Here is a 22247-nt window from a genome sequence, read left to right as displayed (position 1 = left end):
ACATCTAGCAGATTCTTCCATGCTGGAAAGGCTTCCAATATGGCCCCAGCAGACAAAGGATATTTGATTTCCAAGGACCAGCTGAGCTAGCTGAGTCTGGAGAGCCTTAGAACCAATAGGCGGGCCGCTTGGTGATAAAGTTTTTGACCATGGAAACCTATGAAACAAAGAAAAAAGCAAAATACCTAACACTTGATGAATTGGATTTTGTTTAATGTATTGAAGAGGCCATTATATATGAGTATGGAGTTGGAGTATTGTCAGTATCTTGAATCTGAAAAGGGTGACATGATTTATAACATTTTATCATTTCAAAGAAAGTGTGTGCCATCTCTATTCGTTTTTATGTAAGACACTCTGAAATGTAAAAGGAGCTTTTAACACTCTAATGGGCTTTCATCCTAGACAGAAGTTTTCAGCTAACTACAATAATGATTTCTTCTTACTTCAAACATGCATAAAGGGTTGGGGGTTTTCATTTTGTCTTCAACTCCTCAAACTCTCAACCTCTCTTATTTACAATTTGTATTGGTCTTTCATCCTTTTCTGAGAGATAGAGATCAAAAGAATTTATTTTAGAGGCAGTCTGGTATATTAGCTATACTGGATTTTGAGGCAGAGGACCCCAGGTTGATTCTTGGCTCTGATGCTCAACTCCCACATGACCTTGGACAAGTCCCTTAACCTTTTTGTGACTCACCTTCCTAATCTATGAAATGAGGGAGTGGTTTTTACAATGGACCTTTAAATCTTTAATCCCATCCATTTTATAGATAAACTGTTAGGGAATAAATAATAGACTCTTGAGAACAAAAGAAACTTTTAAGTGTGAATTTTGAGTCAAAGATTCAATCTAATGCTTTCAAATAAACAGTATTAGATCATGGTTTGACTAGGAGCCAAAGATTCTATTCCAACCCTGTTGCCACCAGTGGGATGGCATACTTACCCTGTTTAAAGCAGAGTTAGTTAGTCAGCAAGTATTTAATAAGCCTTTACTATGTTCCAGCACTGTGCTAAGTGCTGGGGACACAAAGAAAGGCAAAAACACAGTCCCTGTTTCCAAGAAACTCACATTCTAATAGGCTAGAGAACATGGAATTTGAGCTGAGTTTTAAAGCCAAGAAGGCTAGGACTAAAGCCAGGTTAAGGAGAGGTTTCCAAGCATGGGGGATACCTTGTGCAAATATATAAAGTCAGGAGCTGAAATGTCGTGTGTGAAGAATGACATGTAGTCATGTATAACTGGATTGTAGAGTAAATGGAGGAAAGTAAAGTATAAGATAATTGGTAAGGTAAGTAGGGGCCAGGTTATGAAGAGCTTTGAATGCCAGGCAAATTTTATATTTGATTCTGAATATAATAGGGAGCCACTGGAATTTATTGAAGAGGAGGGAGGAAAAATATTGTCAGACTTGGAAAATGAATTGAAGTGAAGAGAGGCTTAAGGCAGAGAAAACAATTACAAGACAATTCAAGAGTCCCACGTGCTGATAGTAATGAAGGAGCTATTTTCCACGGACAAGTTATATGTCATCACCTTAGAAGAACTAAAGAGTTATGCTACTTTTCCACCCTTTCCCCCAAATGCTATAGAATCACTGAAAGGCAGTTAACCTGAAATTCATTTCATTCTTAGGACCATAGGGATTGAAGCTGGAAGGGACCTTAGTGGTCATTTCATTAACTTCCCTCATTTTGCAGAAGAGGAAACTTTGTCACAGACATGTGAAGTGATTTGTAAGGGGATGGATGAGAATCAAAATCCTCATGTGTGAAGTTTCAAAATATACAGCTTTTTTCTCTTTTTTTTTTACTAAAACTTAAATACACAAAAAGAAACATAAACTTAAATACTAAAACTTAAAAAAAATAAGAAAATATTGCCATGTGCATGGTAGACCTTAAAAGAAGATTCAAAATATACAGCAATAAATTTCCATCTCAAGAAAGCCCATATGATACGTATTACATATTGTCTTCAGGGCTGTTCTTTGCTTCCTTGTAACTTTTCTTTTGTTCTCTGCTGTGCACTTTTTACTTTGTTCTTTTTCTCCCTTCCTCCTTTCCCTTCCCCAAAAAGACTACAATTAAGCATGGCTGTATGTGTATGCACACGTATATAGACACATATATACATACATATATACATGTTTGTATGCACTTACATATATACATATACTTAGATATCTATAATCATACTTGTATATAGACATATACAGTCATATGCATTTATGTAAGACCATGTATAGACTTGTTTGTCCTCAGTTTCTCTGAGGGTGGATAACATCGTCCTTGATAAGAACTTTTTTTTCTTATGTAAGCAGTATATATTTTCAGTGAGTGTACATTCTCTATCAACCAGAATTTATTAAGTGCTTACTATGGACAAAGCTTTATGCTAGATGCTGTGGTTACAAATGCAGATTGAGACAGTTCCTGTCGACAGAATCACCTACCACATAATCCTGGGATATTCAATATATTTTCTGAATTTGGGCTACTGCTATAGTTGACTAGTTTGCTCCTATTTTTGACATGATTTCTTTGTTTCATGTTGACTTCAATTGGACTGTCCTAGCAATGGCTCTAATCCTCCAGCTGTTATTTCCAAACAATCAGTGTTTCTGTAGAGTTGCTTTCAATGATTCTTCCTACTATTTTCATATGATTTGTTCCACCATAATCCTGGTGGTTATTCCTCAATACTGTACATATAACCTGTGGTCCCTGAAAACTTCTTGTCATCCATCTTTCTCACTTGACTTAACTCAACAATTCCAATGCAGGAAGATTACCTTTTCAGAGCAATCAATGGGCATTTATTCAATGGCATTCTATATACAGACACTGTATGATGATAATTATAATTAGAAAAATCAGGTGATATTTTTACAAATCACTAAGAAGAAGGAATGGAGTTGCAATGGGCCACCTAATTGTTAGATGGCCCATTGTGTTTCCATTCCTTCTTTCTGTCAATAGTGCTGTCATTTTCTAAGACAACCAGACTCCTAATTATTAAATCACCTTTAACTTCTCCTTCTCTCTTGTTCTCTATATCCTTTCCATCACCAAGTTCTGTGAATTCTTCCTTCAATAATGCCTTTCTCCCCCTTCCTTTCTGTTTTTACTGATGCGGCCCTAATTTAGGCCTTTCTGCTCTTACAACCTGACCTTTGCAACCTCTAATAGATCTTTCCTATCACATTACTGTCCCACTATATGCCCACTTTAGTCTTACTAAAACCACTTTCAGGCCACGCTTCTGCTTAAAAACCTTTAATATGTCTATAGAGCAAAGTCCTTAACTCTGATCCCAATATTTAGTATCTTATGAAGTCTAACCATTACATACTTTCCTACTCACTCTACCTTTGTCTTTCATAATTCCCTAATCAGACTGCAATCAGCCTACTCCCATCAGCTTAGCTGATATCTACCACTACCACCCTGCTTTGAATGCCCTTTCCTCTTACTATGTGTATAATCCTAGGCAAGTCATTTAAGCTCTCTTGGCCTCAGTTTACTTCATATATGTAAAATGAAGTGGTTCAGATCACCTCTGAAGTCTTTTCCAACTGGTCCTTCAAGCTCCCACTCAGATTTTCCTTTCTCTATTATTACCATGGTCATTCTAATCTGTAGGGTTCAATTTGTCCTCAGAAGGTCTATAAAATTTATGTTTTATACCATTCCTACCAAAATCCTACAAAAGAACTTTGAGGTTCTTAAAGGTTTTGTCAATGGAATATGAGATCTTCCAGTTCTTGTCAAGGTGGAAAGGCTTTAAGTACAATCTTGGGTATAGGATGGTTGTCCACTGTGTAAGACAAACTACACTAAATAAAAGTTCATCACCTGAAGGTTGGAAAGTTGGTAACCTGGTGTCCCTTTTGGGATCTTTTCTTTGAAAGATAACATTACAATCAATGAAATGAGGAGTAGAAGGAGTAGAAAATGGCCCAAAGTCCTGTGCTACCTCTTTCTGTAGCAAAAATGACAGAAAAGGCAAAGAGTGCTAAGAAATTTCTAGACATTCTACAAACACTAATTTAATTGCTCTCAATAGGTGATTGACGTGTGACCATTGAGTTGATATGCTACCATAGGCGCTGGAACATATCCATAATAACATTACTGCTATGTGTGAACCAGAAGATATGAAGAGGATACAGCTAAAGGGAGGGAAGGTTCCCAGGTTCTTCTTGGAGAGACGAAGAGAGGAGTGACAGATTTCCTCCTTGTCTCTGGGTACATGACAAGGCTATTATTTCATCAAATATTTTATCCTCTTATCTTTCAGTATTCACATAGAACATAAATAAAGAAACCAATATCATGATAATGATAGCTTATATAACAACATCCATTGCAGAGGATGAAGTGGAAGAATTCTCTAAAGAACATCACAGAGAACATCCAAATGCAGTTATAACATATATCTTGTCACTGGGTAACATGAATGTGAAAGTAAATATAGGAAAATATGGTAAAAATTATATTGGAAAAGTATGAGTTGAGATCAAGATATTAAATAAACAAAAGGCTTCTAGATTATTTGGAAGCCTTATTCTTATCTGCTATGAAAAATTTTATTTTCAGAAAAAAAAACTAATAGGCACATCAAGCACAAAATATCATAAAAAATCAGTTTAACCGATAGGCAATAACACTTTACAGAGAGTAATCATTTCAGAGTCAATTGCCTGTGTCGTGTCACTAAATTGTTAGAAGTCAAAGTAAATTCCAAATTAAGAAAAAAGAAAGAAAAGGAAAAAGATAACCTTTCATTTATAGCAGCTACCCCACCCAACCGTTTTAGGTGATGGCAACTCCAGGAAGTTGGAACTGGACAAAAGTAATGGCATTAACTCAGATTTCCTGGTGTTTTAGCTGGTACAGAACAATTGCCACTAGGAGGCCCAGGTAGCCCAGAAAATACCAACAGTCAGTAAACCCAGAAGGGCAATAAAGTAGAAGACAGTACCAGTTGAGAGAAAATCTCATCTGCATAACCATATAGAAGAGGAAAACAAAAGAATTCAGAAGTTTGTTCATAAAGAAGTGAAAAGCAGTTTTAAAAAAAAGGGGGAGTAAAGAGACCTTGGAGCTAAACCAAGTTATATTGTAGCATTTGTAGATTAAATCAGCAGACAACAACAAGAATATGTGGCCCTGGAACATACAGATCTGACTGAAAAAAAAACATAATAAATCCATATTGTAAACAATACAATTTCAAAGACATTTGTGATCTATCCTCAAGATAGCTCAAAAAAAGGGAAGATTCCAAAAGAATGCTGTGTTTACTCCAACCCAACTTTTGAAAAAAAAAAAAAGGTAACTATCACCTCATACACCTGCATGCAATCATACAGTCATCTCTATAAGATCTTTATGTCAAATGCCTGTGTAAGCTTCAAAGGCATTTTTTGATGAAAATGTGAAAGGAGGAAAGACAAGCTTTGTAGGTGATTTCTATATCAAAACACACCTTTAGAATCAGACAATTCACTAAGGGATATAGAAAATACAGATCCCACTGTGTTTATGGCTCAGTGATTTTAAAATGGTATTTGACTCGGTAGAAAAAACAAAATGTAGCCCTAAAAAGTGTCTGCATATACTAAGGTTATAAAACTATGATATACACGACTGTGGAGATAACTTCATTCAGTGACCTGCTGAGTATTGACATCAAGTGAGAAATAAAGCAAAAATATATATGTTCACCAGAAATATTTACTGGTATCATGAAAAGTGCCTTGAAGAAAAAGAAGAGGCTTCTCTAGCGCTTTTGAGATTATACAAATGTACTTTTTTATAGCAGTCAATGAAATAATTGTATTAGGCCCAAGAATATTAGTTTCTGGAGTGAAAACCACTGCATTGTAAAAGAAATTTGACAAATGATCTGAAGTAGGTGAAAAGTAATATTTTTCAAACTAGCTAGGCAAGTGGCATGTCAAATTAGTTCATTAGTACATATCTTTTCAATAGATACTACATATAAATGATGAACAAGGCCCAGAAATGAATAAGGTTAGATCAGACTTAAGAGCATTTGGGAAATCATGTCTTGCTTTGAAACATCCCAACCTACTCATTGCTATAAAATCCTTAAATATTATCCCAGTAGTCATCCTGTGTGACTTAAAATTGGGGGACTCAGTGAATAGAGCACAGACCCTGGAGTTAGGAGGACCTGAGTGCAAATGCGGTCTCAAACACTTAATACTTACTAGCCGTGTGACCTTGGGCAAGTCACATAATTGCCCTGCATTCCACCCTCCAAAAAGAAAAAAAAATTGCATGTGTGTGTATGTTTCACATGAGTTTAAAATTATAGATAATTGGAAGGACATTAGAAATATGAATTCTGGACATGAGTAGGCAGCTACCTAAAACTTGCTGGGCATAAATTTTGCATAAGTAGGATATTAACTGCAACTTGCTTTTGAGTAGTTGTGTAAAGCAAAAGTCAGCACATTATTGCATTATAATGTAGATCATTGGGTCAAATCCAGCTTGTCCTCTGTTTTTGTACAGTCCACAAGTTAAGAATGTTTTTTACATTTTAAAATAAAGTTTTATTATATAAAAGAATGCTAAGGCTGGCAAGATGGCTCAGTGAATAGAGCACCGGCCCTGGAGTCAGGAAGACCAGCCTCAGACACTTAACACAAAAACTAGCCATGTGACCTTGGGCAAGTCACTTAACCCCAATTGCTCTACCTCCAAAAAAAGCAAAAAAAAACAATGGTGTACCAGATTTAGCAGTAATTAGCTGACCCCTGGCATAAAATATGTTTTCAAGGACATTAATGTTTGTCTGTGGAAGTGGTTCAATCAGTACCAAAATTGGGCACCCCTTGTTTGGCACTTGGATGTGCGTATGATATCTAACCAACTAGACTGTTTCAATTAGATCTGTCTGACATAAAGAGTGACTTTCCTGTTGTTAGGAGGTAGAAAACTATTTACAGGGATGTTGTAGGAGACATTTTTCCTTTTGGGGGGAAGTTGTTCTATGTCTTTCATTTGTCCCTTGCATATTTAAGAATGTATAATCTGAAGCTCCTTAAATGAGAGCCTTATTTTTGCATCCTAATAATGAATGGAATAGTAGATTGATGATATTTGTGACTTTGTGAAAGTAGTTCACACTTGGAGCATTTTCCAGAGAATCTGGGTTTCCATGCTCCTTTACCCCTGCCACTAGCTAGACAGCAAAAGCTTACATCTTGCTGGGGGATGTGGCTGCACTGGAAGGTCAGACTAGAGGTAGTAAAGGTACACTTTTATATGATTTATCTTCCCCCCAAACCTATCCAGACAGCACTTCAGTCTCATCACACATACCCATTTCTCCATCTGCAGTTAAATAAGGAAGAAAAGAGGAGGAAGAAGATAAATTTGAGTGAGAAAAGAAGGTGCTTAGCTTTACCAGACACTCCTGAATAAAGAAATAGAATATTTTTTCCTCCTGACACAGAACCAGAGTGGCTCTGGTGACTGACCCCTTCACTTGGCCCAGAGAGGAAGAAATCTGAGAAATAAAGTAGAGAAGACTCTTCTACCAAGTAAATCCCTTAGGGTGTTAAAATGGGTTGGTGAGAAAATTAAACAGAAAGCTCTTCAGCAGGAAAAAAAAAAGAGCCTCCAGGCTCCCCAGAGAAGAGATCTTTATTTCCTAAAAGCTCTAATTCCCTTCCTACAACTTTCTTGATATAGTAGGCCCATCCAGCCAAAGAACTATTTATTCTGAATGCCCTTTACTTCCTACTTGAAGTTATCTTCTGTAAATCAATTTTAGAAACATTTTCAATATTGGCAGCATCCATTTCTCATTCCTGCCAAATGAGTTGTGTCTTTTCAGTGAGCTATTTGCTTTCATTGGTACTGAGTTTTGAATCATTACTTTATAATCCCATTATGACCTGTCTTTTTAGAGCCCCAGTTTTGCTACAATAATGAAAGAACCTTCAGCTTCAAAGAACTGTGGCTTATTTAGAAGGTAGAGCTGGGAAGGAAATCAGTTAATTGCATGCTGTCAGAATGGTTTTAGGTGACTTTGTACTCTTAATTTTTTTTTTCAATTTCGTGATCACCTAAACTATGGACATTTCAGGCATGGAATTTCAATGGCAACAGCAACCACCACCACAAAACCAGGTTTTGAGAATTGCAGGGATGACTCATATGTGAAGATGGCATTGTATTGATGATACAATGAAAGAGGGACAGAGAAATCCATAGTAGTTTCTCTCTTTGTATTCCTGACCTTAAAGAAAATTATAACTTGTTTGTTACAGAAGTTGAGCATCTAATGTATGGATGCACCTGTTAGTTCCTCTGTATTAAACAGAAAAGCACTCCCAATTGCCTGTGATTGCTTTGAGGGTGAAATATTTTCTGTAATCTGGTGAATTGGGTTTTGCTGTTGTTACTGTTGTGTATTCATTTGTATCTTAGACTATCTGTTGTCCTGAATCACTTATTCCTTCCAAAAAAAAAAAAAACCTACCATCCATCCATACTCGTTTCAGCACTGTTAGAGTATGTGTTTGTCTTGGTTGAGACTTTCCAAGGTAATACCATTGTCATTCTCTTTTTTGCTGTAGAGATCATGAACCAAGCTGCTCCTGCTAGAAAGCTGGAGGAGGTCCTTCATCTAGCAGAGCTCTGCATAGAGGTATTACAGCAGAATGAAGAGCATCATTCAGAGGTGAGGGAAAGGTTTTTTAATGTAGAATAATGCCCCAGGCACTCCTCTTCCCTTTAATGGGAACAACACTAAAGAACAGGTTAGCCATGATCCTTGATGCATATGAGGCCACTCACCTTCAGGGAAGAGAAGAGAATTTATATAAAATGAACAGAAATCAAATTATACTTGCATTCCTTTGATGGAATTCTTGGTTCAGAAATAAAAATTGAAAGGCTTAAAAAGAGAGAGACTAGTGATAGTACCAGAAGGTGATGAAATGTCATGGAAAGCATGTTAGTTTTAAAGCAGTTCTGTTCAAGAAAACACATACAGGTATTGAGTATCTGCCATGTACAGGGGAATGAGCAGGTTGCTTTGAGAATGAAGACTCAGACAAGGGATCATAGATTTAGAGCAGGGAGGGACCTTAGAGGTCATCTAGGGCAACCTCCTTATTTTCCAAATGAGGAAACTGAGACTCAGGTTAATAGGCTTGCCCCAAGTCACCCAGCTAGTAAGTTTTCGAGGTGGGATTCACAAACCCAAGCCTTCTTGACTCGACATCCGGCACTGTATCCACCATGTTCCACTGTCTCCCATATACCTCTTGGAGTTTGGGTTCAAGTAGGAAAAGTCAGACTTGTACACAGCAGTCTATAAATAAAAGACACAGGGTACAAGTCAATTGAGATGTGCAAAGTGTTATGACAATGCAGAGAAGAAAGAGAGCAATTCTGGCTTGGGAGATAGTCATAGTATTTGGCATCTCTATAATGCTTTAAGGGTTATTTGTGTAGTATCTAATCAAAAGTTCACTAGAAACTTCCAAGTAGTGGATTAATTTCAAATTTCTACCTCTTTTACTCAAGATCATCAAATTCAGTTAAGATACATAAAGTTCTTCGCTAACCTTAAAGCATATATATGTATATACATATATATATATAATATACACATATCAGTTTTTACCTTATTTTAATTGATAAAGAGCAATGGTTTTTAGATCCTAATTTCAAATTAGGATTATCTAAACATGCTAAAAGCAATATTGATTCTCCTATTTTAAACTCTAAAAATGACTCCATATAAGATCAAGGGTTTTATTCACAGTAATGAGATTTCTCCTTTTTTTCCTTTCTTTTTTTTTCTTTTTTGCTGAAGGAGGGAAGAGGAAGCTTTCTTTATATAAAACATAATAAAATTGAGCACTATAGAATCAATTTGAGGAAAACTATACAATCAACCATTGAGGAACCACAAGAAGTGAGCAAGGATATACAAGAACGAGATATATCTATATAAATATATATCATTTATAGAGTATTTATATTTAATGAAACCTTGCTCTCAAAAGATGTAAGAAACTACAGGAAGTATATTTTAAACAACTCCTTGAATAAAGACATCCATGAAACCATACCATGGTTAAACGAAGATTTATTGTATCTGGTTATAAATATGATCATTCAAAACATCTGCTTTTCGCTCACACTGTGGAATCTAGTTTTTACCTTGCATCTGTCATGTGTGAACTTGTTATGGATATTTTATTTTAAACTGAAGAAACAGCTGCTTCAATAATTTGAGATGAATTCCCAGGGGGTTCTATTCTACACTAGTATCACTGCTGTGTTACACTGCAAATGATTATTTGATAAAATAGATGTGTTTTCTCTTTGTCTTTTGTTGCAAAGCATTATCATAAAAGTATTAGGCTTTTACAAATAAAAAAACTAATTCTGATTGGATATCAAAATACAGTGTACTTTTCTATAATAGAGATAGATTCTTTATTATTCAAATAGTCCCAAAGGTTTTACAAATATGGCATTTTCTTTACTAGCACCAATAAGGAAAATGGCAATTATTCAAAGTTCAAACTCATTACTCTATTGTGATCCTCATTTCCTACCATTTAAAGGTAATTATTAAATGTTACATACTCATTGCAATCACAATTAAAATTTGCAGAAAAAAACTAATATGCATATTAAAATGTAATGGGTACCAACAAAACAAAAAGCTGATATTATTTTCCAACCTCCAAAAAAATTTGTTTATTGAATACAAGCCACCTTTACACAAGACAATCCTGCACAGCAACTGGAGACAGAAAACACAGGCTTCATAACAAAATTATAACAATAAACTCTTGTTATATTTTTTAATATTGTAATATTTTCCCATTCTATACTGCTTTCAAATCCTTGGATTCCCTCAGGGAAGAGAGGTATGTGTCCCATCTCACACAAAATGACATTGTTTTACTCATTTCTCTGGTATGGTTTTCTTTATTTAATGTGTTGTAAAAAAAAAAAACAATTCTGATTATTTCTAATTTTTAAAGGCATTTTTATCCTCCTTGAAACTCAAGAGTATGAGTCATTCTCTAATTAGGCTAGATGTTGCAGTGCTGTATGGGTGTGTGTTACCAATGATTAATTACATATCACCAATTTTCCTATTATCATCTTGGTGAATCAATGTATCTTGGGAATTTTTCCATTCACTGACAAATCTAACTTTCCCTGAACATTTATGGGGAATGAATGTTTGCTCTGTCATTGCCAAAGTGAATCAGTGTTCTAGCTCTCAGGTCTAATATTTATTTTGCTGTATGTTCAAACCAGTTTCCTGACTCCTTGAAAGAGTACCCCGATCAACTCCCTTGGTAGAGGTTAATCTATCTGCCTCCAAGAGACCTTCAAGTGGCTCATGTGTCAGGTCCTTTTATTTCCATTCTACTTCTGTTCACAGTGGCAGTTTACTTTTCAGGGCTAAAAGGTTGTTTCTATCCTTCGGCAAATTTTCAGACAAGCAAGTTTCATCTCCTTCAGATTTTGACAGTAACTTTCCTTATAAGACTTTTTTCCCTCACTCTGAAGGCCTCTTGACCTCCTCTTTCAGCCTTGCCTCACAATTCCTCCTTCTTCTTCTTTAGGGAGGCTGTATAATCTTTTCTGGTGAGCCTGAAGATGAACTATCCACTCACAGTAACAGACTCTTTGATATCTATTGACAAGAATTTTTGGTTGAACCAATAAGTCTGTTCAACAACAAGGTGTCATAACTGACACTAGTTCCAGAGAAACTAGGTACTCACGTTCCAGTTATACTCTCTAGTAAACTCTTTAAGTTCCATAGTCTAACTATGTAGAATTTAGGGGTTGTAGACATCATCTGCTGGTTGAGGAAAGCAAGCCCTGGTAAAGTGATTTGCTACTGCTAGTCAGAACTAAATGGCACAGTCAGAACTAATATCCAGGAATCTACTCATGATCCAGTACACTCTCCATTATACCAACTAATTCAATTCAAAAAGCAGTTACTAAGCACCTACTGTGTACAAGACCCTCTGCTAGGGGTTTTGTTCAGTAGTTTCAGTTGTGTCTTACTCTTTGTGTCTGTAGCAGCAAGCACCCCAAGCACGTCCTCAGGGTTTGCTGCCCATACAGGTTCTTGGATCTGCTTTGATAAAGGAAAGCAACTCAAAATGGGTTAACAAGCTTACTTTAATCAGTCAGACATATATCATTTACCTTGTTCAGGGGAAAAAAGTCAGCACCCCGAACTTCAAAGCATACAGGCAGAATTATCAAGACAGAAACAGATCAAGTAGACAGATTTCCAAACTGTCCAACCATTACATCCATACCCAGTCAACATCTGGGTTTCAACATCTGGGTTTTTCAAAGGGGGGGGGGGCCTGTGGACAACGGCTTCCCAGAATCCAGATCAAATCACAGAACACTTCTCAAAGTGAGCCGCCAAAACAAAGCTATACATCAGGGCTTATATAGCCTTCTCCTGGCTCAGAGAATGTAACAACCTTATTGACTCACTGGCCAATCAAGAAGTATCTACTGAAAAACAAGCCTCCCACCCCAGGCTTCAGGTGCACTTTAGCCTAGGGGCAGGGAAGATCTTCCAAATCTGCATTCCCATTACAATGTCTTACTCCCCATTTGGGATTTTCTTGGCAAAGATACTGGAGTGGTTTGCCTTTTCCTTCTCCAGCTCATTTTATAGATGAAGAACTGGAATAAACAGGCTTAAGTAGCTTGCCCAGGGCCATTCAGCTAGTAAGTGTCCAAAGCCGGATTTGAAATCAGGAAGGTGAGATAGACTGATGTTAAATAAGAAAAGACTGGTTTTTGAGACCTTGGTCATTTGGGTATTTAATATGGTGTTTAACAGAATTGCTCAAGTTTCCTGTTCATATTCCATATCCATTCTAAGAGACATGGTATCTATCAAGAATTTTTAAAGTTAACTTACATTGAAAATTTTCTCTCCATACATATACTGATCCCAGTTCCTTTTAATCAGCAATTCTTTGGGGCCTGTAGTTACTATGAATTAACTATTTTATAGCAAAATCTTAGAAGTCCGTACTGAACAGTTCATTTTCTTAAAAGTAGATACTCAATAAGTTTTTCAGGTATAAGCCTTAGGTTCCTACAGTGCTACTGAAAGTAAATGTGGAGCTTCCTAACTTTAAAATGACTTGCTCTAAAAAAAAAAAATAATAATAACTGCAACAATAATTAAAATAGCTGGTATTTCCAAATTGAGGTATGTTCTTTCCTTTGTGTCAAACTATTATGAAACTGACATTTTCTTAAAAGTATGAATAAGAGAAAATCTTCTTCTAATTTTTCTTCTATTGAAAATATAAGGGCCGGCTAGGTAGCACAGTGAGTAAGAGTGCAGGCCCCACAGTCGGGAGACCTGGGATCGGTTCTGGGCTCAGATACTTAACACCCATACAAAAATAACTGTCTGTGTAAACTTGAGCAAAATACTTTAACCATGATTGCTTTAAAAAAAAAAGAAAAGAAAAGAAAATATAAGGGGGCGGCTAGGTGGCACAGTGAATAGATCACGGGCCTGAGAGTCAGGAGGACTTGAGTTCAAACCCAGCCTCAGACACTTGACACACTTACTAGCCGTGTGACCTTGGGCGAGTCACTTAACCCCAGTTGCCCTCCAGAAAGCAAAACAAACAAGCAAAAAAAGAAAATATAACAAAGACAATCACGATTTGGAAATTTTTTTTTTAAAGATCCAGCCTGTTTTTTAAATTAAATATAAATTTTTAGATTTCAGAGGTAATGTTTATTTTTCATACTATAATAGGCCATTGTTTCTGATTTTCTTTTTCTTTTATTATTCATATGAAATTTCATTTTCTTTTTCTTGAAAAAAGTTTTCATTTTATTCAAGAACTTTCACAGTATCATTAAGTGTAGGCACTGGCATATTTTTATGTTTCTAACAGATCTTCTTTCTTTATCCTTTGCTAGGCATTTGCTTGGTGGCCAGATCTATTGGCTGAACATGCAGAGAAATTTTGGTCATTATTTACTGTGGACATGGATTCAGCACTAGAGGCTCAGCCACAAGATTCTTGGGATAGTTTTCCACTTTTCCAACTGCTAAATAACTTCCTAAGAAATGACAGTAAGAGTTTGGATCCATTAATGTGGGTGTGGGTGTGGGTGTGGGTGAGGGTATGGTTATGGGTGTGATTAAGGACCAGGGAGATATTTATGTATATGGACACACATGTTTAGAGAGCTATAGTATAACTCTCCCAGGATTTATATGTTATATGCCTTCCATCCTCACCATGCAACCAGAACTTCCTAGGTCAGAGCTAACTCTCCTTAGTGTCTTATGCTGGTCACCATGATATCACTCATTTCTTCCCCTCATGCATCTGTATGGTATTTCTTGTCAGCTTTTAACATAGCAACAGTCAGGAGTATGCTAGTAAATGCTAGTAAAATGCCACTTCTCTGAAAATCACTTTGAAGTTTAATCTAAATTTTTAACATTTTCTCCATCACTCTCTTAGGTCTAGACAATCAATAAAACAATTAATCAGACTCTGATTTATAGGATTCGCTGATTTCACAAGTAAATGCTCACAATGAAAATTTAACAGTCATCTCTAGCTCTAACAGGGATGGCTCTAACACACCCCTGGGAACAGTGCTCACTTTGCTTCTAGCACACTTCTTCCAGAAAACTCTAAGTCTTCTCATACAAGGAACTAGCAAATATTTGTGTCTGAAGGAAAATTTAGAAATTTACTTTTTTTCTAGAAACCTTTCACTGCAGGCTACCTCTGATACTGTACCAGTTAAATGTTAACCATTGTATCATCAAGGTTTTTAATTTCATAGAGTCTCAGAGTTGTAAAGGAACTTAGAGGTTACTCCTTTTAACTTCTGGTCCAGTGTAGGAATCTTGACAACAACATATCTAACAGATGGGCTTCCAAGATCAGCTTGAACACTTCCAGTGACAAGGAGGTGATTGCTTTCTAAGGCAGCCCATTCCGCTGCTGACTCCTCTTAGTAAGAAGTCTTTCTGTGTATCAAACTGAAATCTACAATTCTGTAAGATGCACTCTGTTGAGCCTCGTTCAAGTCCTGTCGAGAAGCACGAAATAAATTTACTCCTTCCCTCACATAACTGTCCTTCCAATGCTTAAAGTCCCTGATCATACCTTAGATAAATTAGCATCTCTACTTCCTACAACTGATACTCAAGGGAGATGGTTTCCAGATTCCTTCCCATCCTCTTAGGAGAATAAAATCATAACTCTAAAGTTGAAAAGGACCACAGAGGCCATCTAGTCCTATCTCTTCATCTGTTTGTTGAGAAAAAAAAAAAGGAATGTTTAAGTAATTTATCCAAGGTCACACAAAGTCACTCAGTATCAGAGATGGACTCTAGATTCTCTGACACTATCACTCTAGCACACTGCTTTCTTAGGCCAAATGGTGACTTAGCAATGATCTTTTTAATTTAATGTTCCAGGAGATGAACGTAACACCCTAGAACATCTAACTAAGAGAATAAAACAAAATTATTGTTTCATTTCTGCCCTCCTGTTAATGCAACATAGGATTGTGTTTATTTGTTTTTCTTTACTGTTAGTATTATTTGATTATTTGTGATTATTTCTTTAACACCCCTGACTCTTTTTTATGGAAATTACTAGAAAAGTAGGTCTGACTCATCTTGGATTTTTAAATTTTTGAACTTTATATATACTTGTGTGAATTTATCTTCTTTATTTTGGGTCATTATTTTAGCCTGTGGAGATTATTTAAAATACTGATTATATTATTCACTGGATAAACTGACCTTCCCAGCTATATGTCATTCCAGAAAGGTCTTGTTTTAAAACTAGCATATTATTTTATTTATTTGTTTTATTGACTTATTTGTTTTTAGTTTTCAACATTCACTTCCATAAGATTTTGAGTTTTAAATTTTTCCCCCTCCTTCCTTTGCCACCTCCCCAAGACAGTATGTTACCTGATATAGGCTAAATATATACATTTGTATTAAACATATTTTCACATTAGTCATGTTTTTAAAAAGAATTAGAACCATTAGAATGAGAGGAACCACAAGAAAGAAAAAACAAAAAGGAAAGAGAGAGAGTAAATAGTATGCTTCGATCTGCATTCAGACTCCCCAGTTCTTTTTCTGGATGTGGATGCATTTTCCATCAGGAGTCTTTTCGAGTTGTCTTAGATTGTTGCATTGCTGAGCAGAACTAATTCTAACAGAGTTAGTCACCTCACAGTGTTGCTACTGTTTACAATGTTCTCCTGTTTCTGTTCACTTCACTCAGCATGTAAGTTAATGTAAATCTTTCCAGGTTTTTCTGAAATCCACCTGCTCATTTCTTATGGAACAATAGTATTCCATCACATTCATATAACACAATTTGCTCAGCCATTCCTCAGTTGATGGGCATCCCCTCAATTTCCAAGTCTTGGCCACCACAAAAAGAACTGCTATAAATATTTTTGTACATATGGGTACTTTTCCCATTTTTATGATTTCTTTGGGATACAGACCTAGAAGTAGTATTAAAGCCCATATATTATACCATTATCTACACTGTTGATACCGTGACAAAATTATTTTCCAAATAGTTGTATAGGTCCCTTTCAGTGTGCCCATATATGAATTATCTGGCATAAATGTTTGAATTCCTGTTTTGACTTTCCCTACCATCTAATAAATTTCTCAACTATCCTATTCACCCACCAGCAGCCACCAGGTCAAGGCAACAAGCATGGATTCATGCTTAATGGGCTCCATACAAATAAAGGCAAAAAGATAATCCCTACCCCCAGGGAACTTACATTCTAACAAGGGAGAGAATATGTATTTAACTTACTGCATATAAATTAGATATACCTTCAATGGAAGGCCCTTTAAGGGGATGGAGGGGAAAGGGGAAGAAGATAATAAGAGCAAGGAACCAAAAAAGGCTTCCTTTCAGCCAATATGTACTCATTGAATACAAACAGACAAAGAAGAGTACAATTAAGAAGGCAAATCTGTTGAACCAAAAAAATTCTTTTCCAAAATAAAAACATTGTGTTTAACACAGCTCACCCCAGTTATTAGAGATGATCAAAAAAGTTGGCTGTTAGGTTCATCTTTAGGCAAATTTATGGTTCTTGCTATATTAATCATAATGGTTAAACCTTTTAGAAGAGATGAATTATTCGTTTTGCTTGTCTAACATGTTAAGATGTCAGGTTTTTTGGTTTGTTTGACTTTTTCTATAAAATACAGAATCTCACCACCAGCTCAATTAATTTCTTGACTGTAGCGAATCTTAAAAAATAACTACAAAGTGAAAGAGATTGACATGTGCATCCATGGTGGTAGCATACACTCCACAAAATTACAGGTCCTTTGAAAATTGAAGGATACAATAAATGTGTAATGTTTTGTCCTTCGTTGACTTTTGGTATTTGGCTTTTTTTTATGAGAGATAATGACATTATATTCTTTTTACAGATTATTTGGGAAAACATTCACTAGAACTTCAGGGAATTATTTTATGTTTCTTTTTGGTAGCAAGTGTTGCAGTGTAATTATAACTGGGAGGTGTGAAACAAAAAGAACATTGAAATGGCAAAAGCATAAAAAATAAGGTTTGCAGTAAAATTAAAGTTAAATAGCATGCTACTTTTCTAATTTTTTTTCATACCCTTACCATAACACATCACATTCCTTTGATATTAACTACAAAGGAATTTCAGATTTATTTTAATCCACTTCTAGTTAAACCACAAAAGCAAAAGCAAACCACTTATTCCTAGTCTGGATTTTTAGTTCCATCAATTTTTGATGTGTCTGCATTTGGGCTGTGATTTTTAAAGTGATTACCATATTTTAAAAAACATCAATTATTTCTCAGGAAAGCATCTCTTTAGTGCATTCAAGTAAATGGAAAAGTTCCCCTGTGTCATAATTTCTTTTTACTACCAAGATTTGGGTATAATTTAGGGAATTGGAAAAGGAATGCAGACCTTTATGTCAAGTTTACAAATTGCAACCAAAGTTGTAATCAAGAAATACACATTTATGTCTACAATTATCACATACTCTTATCAATATGTAAATATTATATGTTGATTATAATGAACTATGTTGTTGGCTATTATGAAAAGTCATGCTATTTAATTCATTTCCATTACAAAAGCCAATGTTTTTACAAAAAAAGTTCTGTATTCTATGGAAGACATTCAGAAAAACTCTAAGATTTTTATACATTTAACCCATGAAAGTAACACCTATAAATCAGTACCAAGGTGTGGAAATTTCCAATAAATTTATTTAATTGAAAGTATCATTTCTAAAGTCCAAGCTCTATTGTTAAATGGCTAAACTTAACATGAACAAAGGTAAGCTAATACTATATTTTAAATAGGACAAAAAGGAATTGCTTGCCAATTGGGTTTACAGAGTTGTCATGCAAACACCTAGAGTACTTGTTTGTGCTGAGTGTTGTTAATTCAACAAAGAGAATATTATAGATTTCTCTCTCATCTTCTAAGAACACCATACTGGATTTTCAGGCTAATAGTGAATTAGATAATATTTCATCTTAACCTTGACATTTTTTTAGGTAAGAAATTTCCTAGAATCATACATTTTTACTTAGAAGGGACTTTAGGTGTTACTTAATCCAACCCTATCAACAGTGAGGAGTCTGAGACCCAGAAAGGTTAAGTGATTTGCTCAGTCACACAAGTAATAAATGACAAAGCAGGGATTTGAACCCATGTCCCTTGATTCCCAGTTCATCATTAGACAAAAGCTGGGACAGTCTTTTGCCTTCCTTTGTATCCCCAGTGCTTAGCACAGTACCTGGCATGAAGGCGTTTAACATTTGTTGAATGAGTGACTTATTCTTTCTATTACAACACATTATGAGGCATCATTTAAATGTTTTTCTTATTTGTTTCCTATTTTTATTTTACTACTGTTTTAAAAAAAAAACACGTTCTTGGATTTTAAAGAGATTTAATTTTTGTGCTAGTCTCTAAACTAATAGACAAAAGATGAGAATCCACATTCCACTTATGGACCCAATCCAACTAGTAAAGTCCTCCCCTTTAAATATAACTTAGAATATTCGTCTCTGGATGAAAGATAATTGCCATTCTGTTATGATCTGTCATCAGGCCTCTGAGACAAAGCTATCATTGAGTGTCATAATTATTGCCAATCGATGAGTGGTGGAGAGAGGGAAGGAGAGTATTTTCCCAATATGAAATTTGCTTGTTGTTCCAGAAAAAAAAAATAAATTGTAGTGTGTTTCTAAACCTAAAGTTAGACACGATTAGGCGAAGACAACTCTTCAAACCCTTGGAGGTTAGACATAGTTTCCTCCAGGGAAGAGTACCAGCTGCACCAGAGTTAAAGCAACTGTCCCCAATCTCCCACCCCTCACAGCCTAACCCACTGATTCCCAGAGCAAGATTGATAATGAAAACAAACCCATACTCCTTAACTGCCACCCCAAAAAGAATGTCAGAGCCTACCTTTTGGTTTTCTACCATCCTCCCTCAATCTACTCCTTTCTCCTCCTCTTGCCTTCCCTCTCCCCCCCCCCCATAAAGGGATAATTAGATGGGTAATCACTTAAATAGATTCCAAGGAAACAGTTTTGAAAGAGAGACTTATTAAAATTGAGGAGAAATAAATATGTTTTCATAATGAAGCAATTAGCAGGATAGTTAAATTATACTGAAAGACTATGATGATAGAGTAAATAACAAATGCTAGGTTTACATGCTATGCTCCACAATTTCCCCAATGATAATAGATACAGCAAGTGACCATTTCTGACAAATGACAGCCATCTGGAAATTGCACAAATGATTTCTTTCAGCATGACTGAAAGGCAAAACCCTTGGAGCTAGTCACCTTTTAATCTGTGGATATGCTAGCAAGTGGCAAATGACCATTCTCCTGGGAACCGATTCCCAAGTGGAAAATACCACGGTGCTTATTCGTTAATTAACAGCCTTTTCACATTGCTAGCACATTAAAGCCATCAGAAAGAACGCCCGTGCTTATATAATCAATGTCACAGAGTCTCTGCCTAAACAAATAATAAATGTTCTGGCTTTACACTAAGTGAAAACCTATTCGTGAAGACTTTCACCTTCAGAAAGATAGGCTCATAAAAATCTAAAAAGGAAAAATTGGAATGTGGTCTCATGAGGATAAAAAGGCTAGTGTTAATAATTAACAAGGAGAGTGAAGTGGAGTCAAATTAGCCATAATAGAGCCCAGAGTGACTGGCAAAGTCACCTCTCATTATCAAAAAACTCATTAAGAAATGAAGAGGTGGAAATCCCACTGGGTTATTCTCACACTGAGGCTATATCAGAGATTATTTTTTCAGATTTCTTTCAAATGAAGAACTGTTAGGTCACCATATTGCATATTAGGTTAATCTTCAAGCTTTGAAATATGGAGGGCTGACACCTTCATGTTATTATACCTCAGGTGCTTAAATGAGATCTGCATCTGCAATTCACGAATTATTTATTTTTATAAATTTGTCTATACATACATGGCCTAGAAGCAAAATAGAAAGAATGGACCTTCTATGACATAGTAGTAAGACTGTACACCAGAGTAGTTTTCTAAATGACCACTTTCCTAAAGGACAGCATCTACATTTTTTAATTGAATTCATACCTATACATCAAAATGTATTTTTAGATCACTCTGATTACAAGAAGAAAAAAAAAAAAGCAAGGAACAGCCACCTGCTTCTCTTTCTCAGTTAATTTCTACAAGCCTGTCTTTGGTCCATCACTATAGGAAGGTTCTTACATTTTAATCAACATTTTTATTGTAGTTTTATAATTTGGGGAAAAATAATAAGCTCCAGTAAGACCTGCAGATCTATGTCACAGTATCCTTACAGAGATAGCTTTAAGCCCTCCCCACATTTACCCATGTCAATTATGACATACTTGTTGACAAGCAAGGCTTATTAACCTGCATAATAGAGCTTTTGGCTATCGTAAATTCTACAGTTATTGCTCATGAAGGGGAGGACTGGCACATATACTCAAAGGATCATAGAAAGAGAAATAAGTATTTATTACATTTTTAATGCACCTGTGTTATTTTTGTATAGATTTACTTCTGTTTGCTTAGGTTAATAATCAAATTGATATTTGTTCCTTGAACAACAATGACTGGCCTCTGGAGTAGATAATACAAAAACCCATGAAGCAGGAAGAAGTAAATCAAGCAAAATAATTGAGAGTTAGTTATCATGATGGTGATGATGATGATGATGATGATAATGATAATTCAAATTCCTATGACATTTAAAGTTTACAAAGTACTTTCTTCATAATTATTCTCTAACATAGCTAATCCAATTTTATTATCTCCTTTTCATAGAGTCTTAGAGAGGTTAAATGACAAACCCATGGTTACACAGTTAACAAATATTATGCATGTTAGTGTCAGGTATCAAAAAGGGATCTGACACAAATTCCAGACCTCTTTTCACTATGCTTTGAAACAGACTAATTTGATTTAGGTTTTAGGCATTTTTTTAGCTCTGCCACAATGGGAAACATCCAGTGCAAGGTCCAACTGGAAGAGGAATTTCATATAGATGATAAGGTCCTCAAGGTCCTTTTGTTTTCAGATGATATTGGGCTGATTGCTTCAAGGCTCAAAAAATTATAGGGTTTTCCTCAAAGAAACCCATAATTACATGAAAAATGATAGCCTAACAATTCATACAGGGAAAAATGTGGATGAAAACTGCTTGTTGCCAGACTTTTATATGAGTTAATAGATTAGGACATACATCTAAGATGGCAGGATTTCGATTAAATAAAACCATATAATTAGAGCTGGAAGAGACTTTAGACTGTTCAGTCCAACTTGCTTATTTTACAAGTGGGGAAATGGAACCCAGAGAAGTGAAGTGGTTTGTTTAAAGTCACACAGCAGTAAGTGTCAGAGACTGAATCTGAACAGGTTCTCTGATACCGATCCATTACTCTTTCTACTACCATGCTATTTCTTGATAGGGAAAGAGAGGGATCTGGATCAAATTCAAGGAATCATATGGTGCTCCACAGCAATAGACAGATAGGTAGACAGATAGGTAGATAGATAGATAGATAGATAGATAGATAGATAGATAGATAGATAG

At 35.7% G+C, this 22247-nt stretch overlaps 1 protein-coding gene across 3 annotated transcripts in view; it reads left to right on the top strand.

Annotated features, from left to right (window-relative positions):
- CADPS2 (calcium dependent secretion activator 2) overlaps window positions 1-22247 on the top strand; it is a 729035-nt gene that overhangs the window by 601491 nt on the left and 105297 nt on the right. For all 3 annotated transcript variants that reach the window (XM_069087109.1, XM_069087108.1, XM_069087107.1), the window contains exons 17-18: window positions 8628-8731; window positions 14020-14176. In XM_069087109.1, coding sequence (XP_068943210.1) covers window positions 8628-8731; window positions 14020-14176 — 261 coding nt within the window. The remainder of the gene's footprint in view (window positions 1-8627; window positions 8732-14019; window positions 14177-22247) is intronic.

Source organism: Petaurus breviceps, unplaced genomic scaffold (assembly GCF_028583685.1).
Source record: "Petaurus breviceps papuanus isolate PSGF00001 unplaced genomic scaffold, PetGlider_PUasm1.0 181, whole genome shotgun sequence".
NCBI lineage: Eukaryota > Metazoa > Chordata > Mammalia > Diprotodontia > Petauridae > Petaurus > Petaurus breviceps.
Note: the sequence above shows the minus strand (reverse complement) of the source record. Positions and strands in the feature narration are given on the sequence as shown.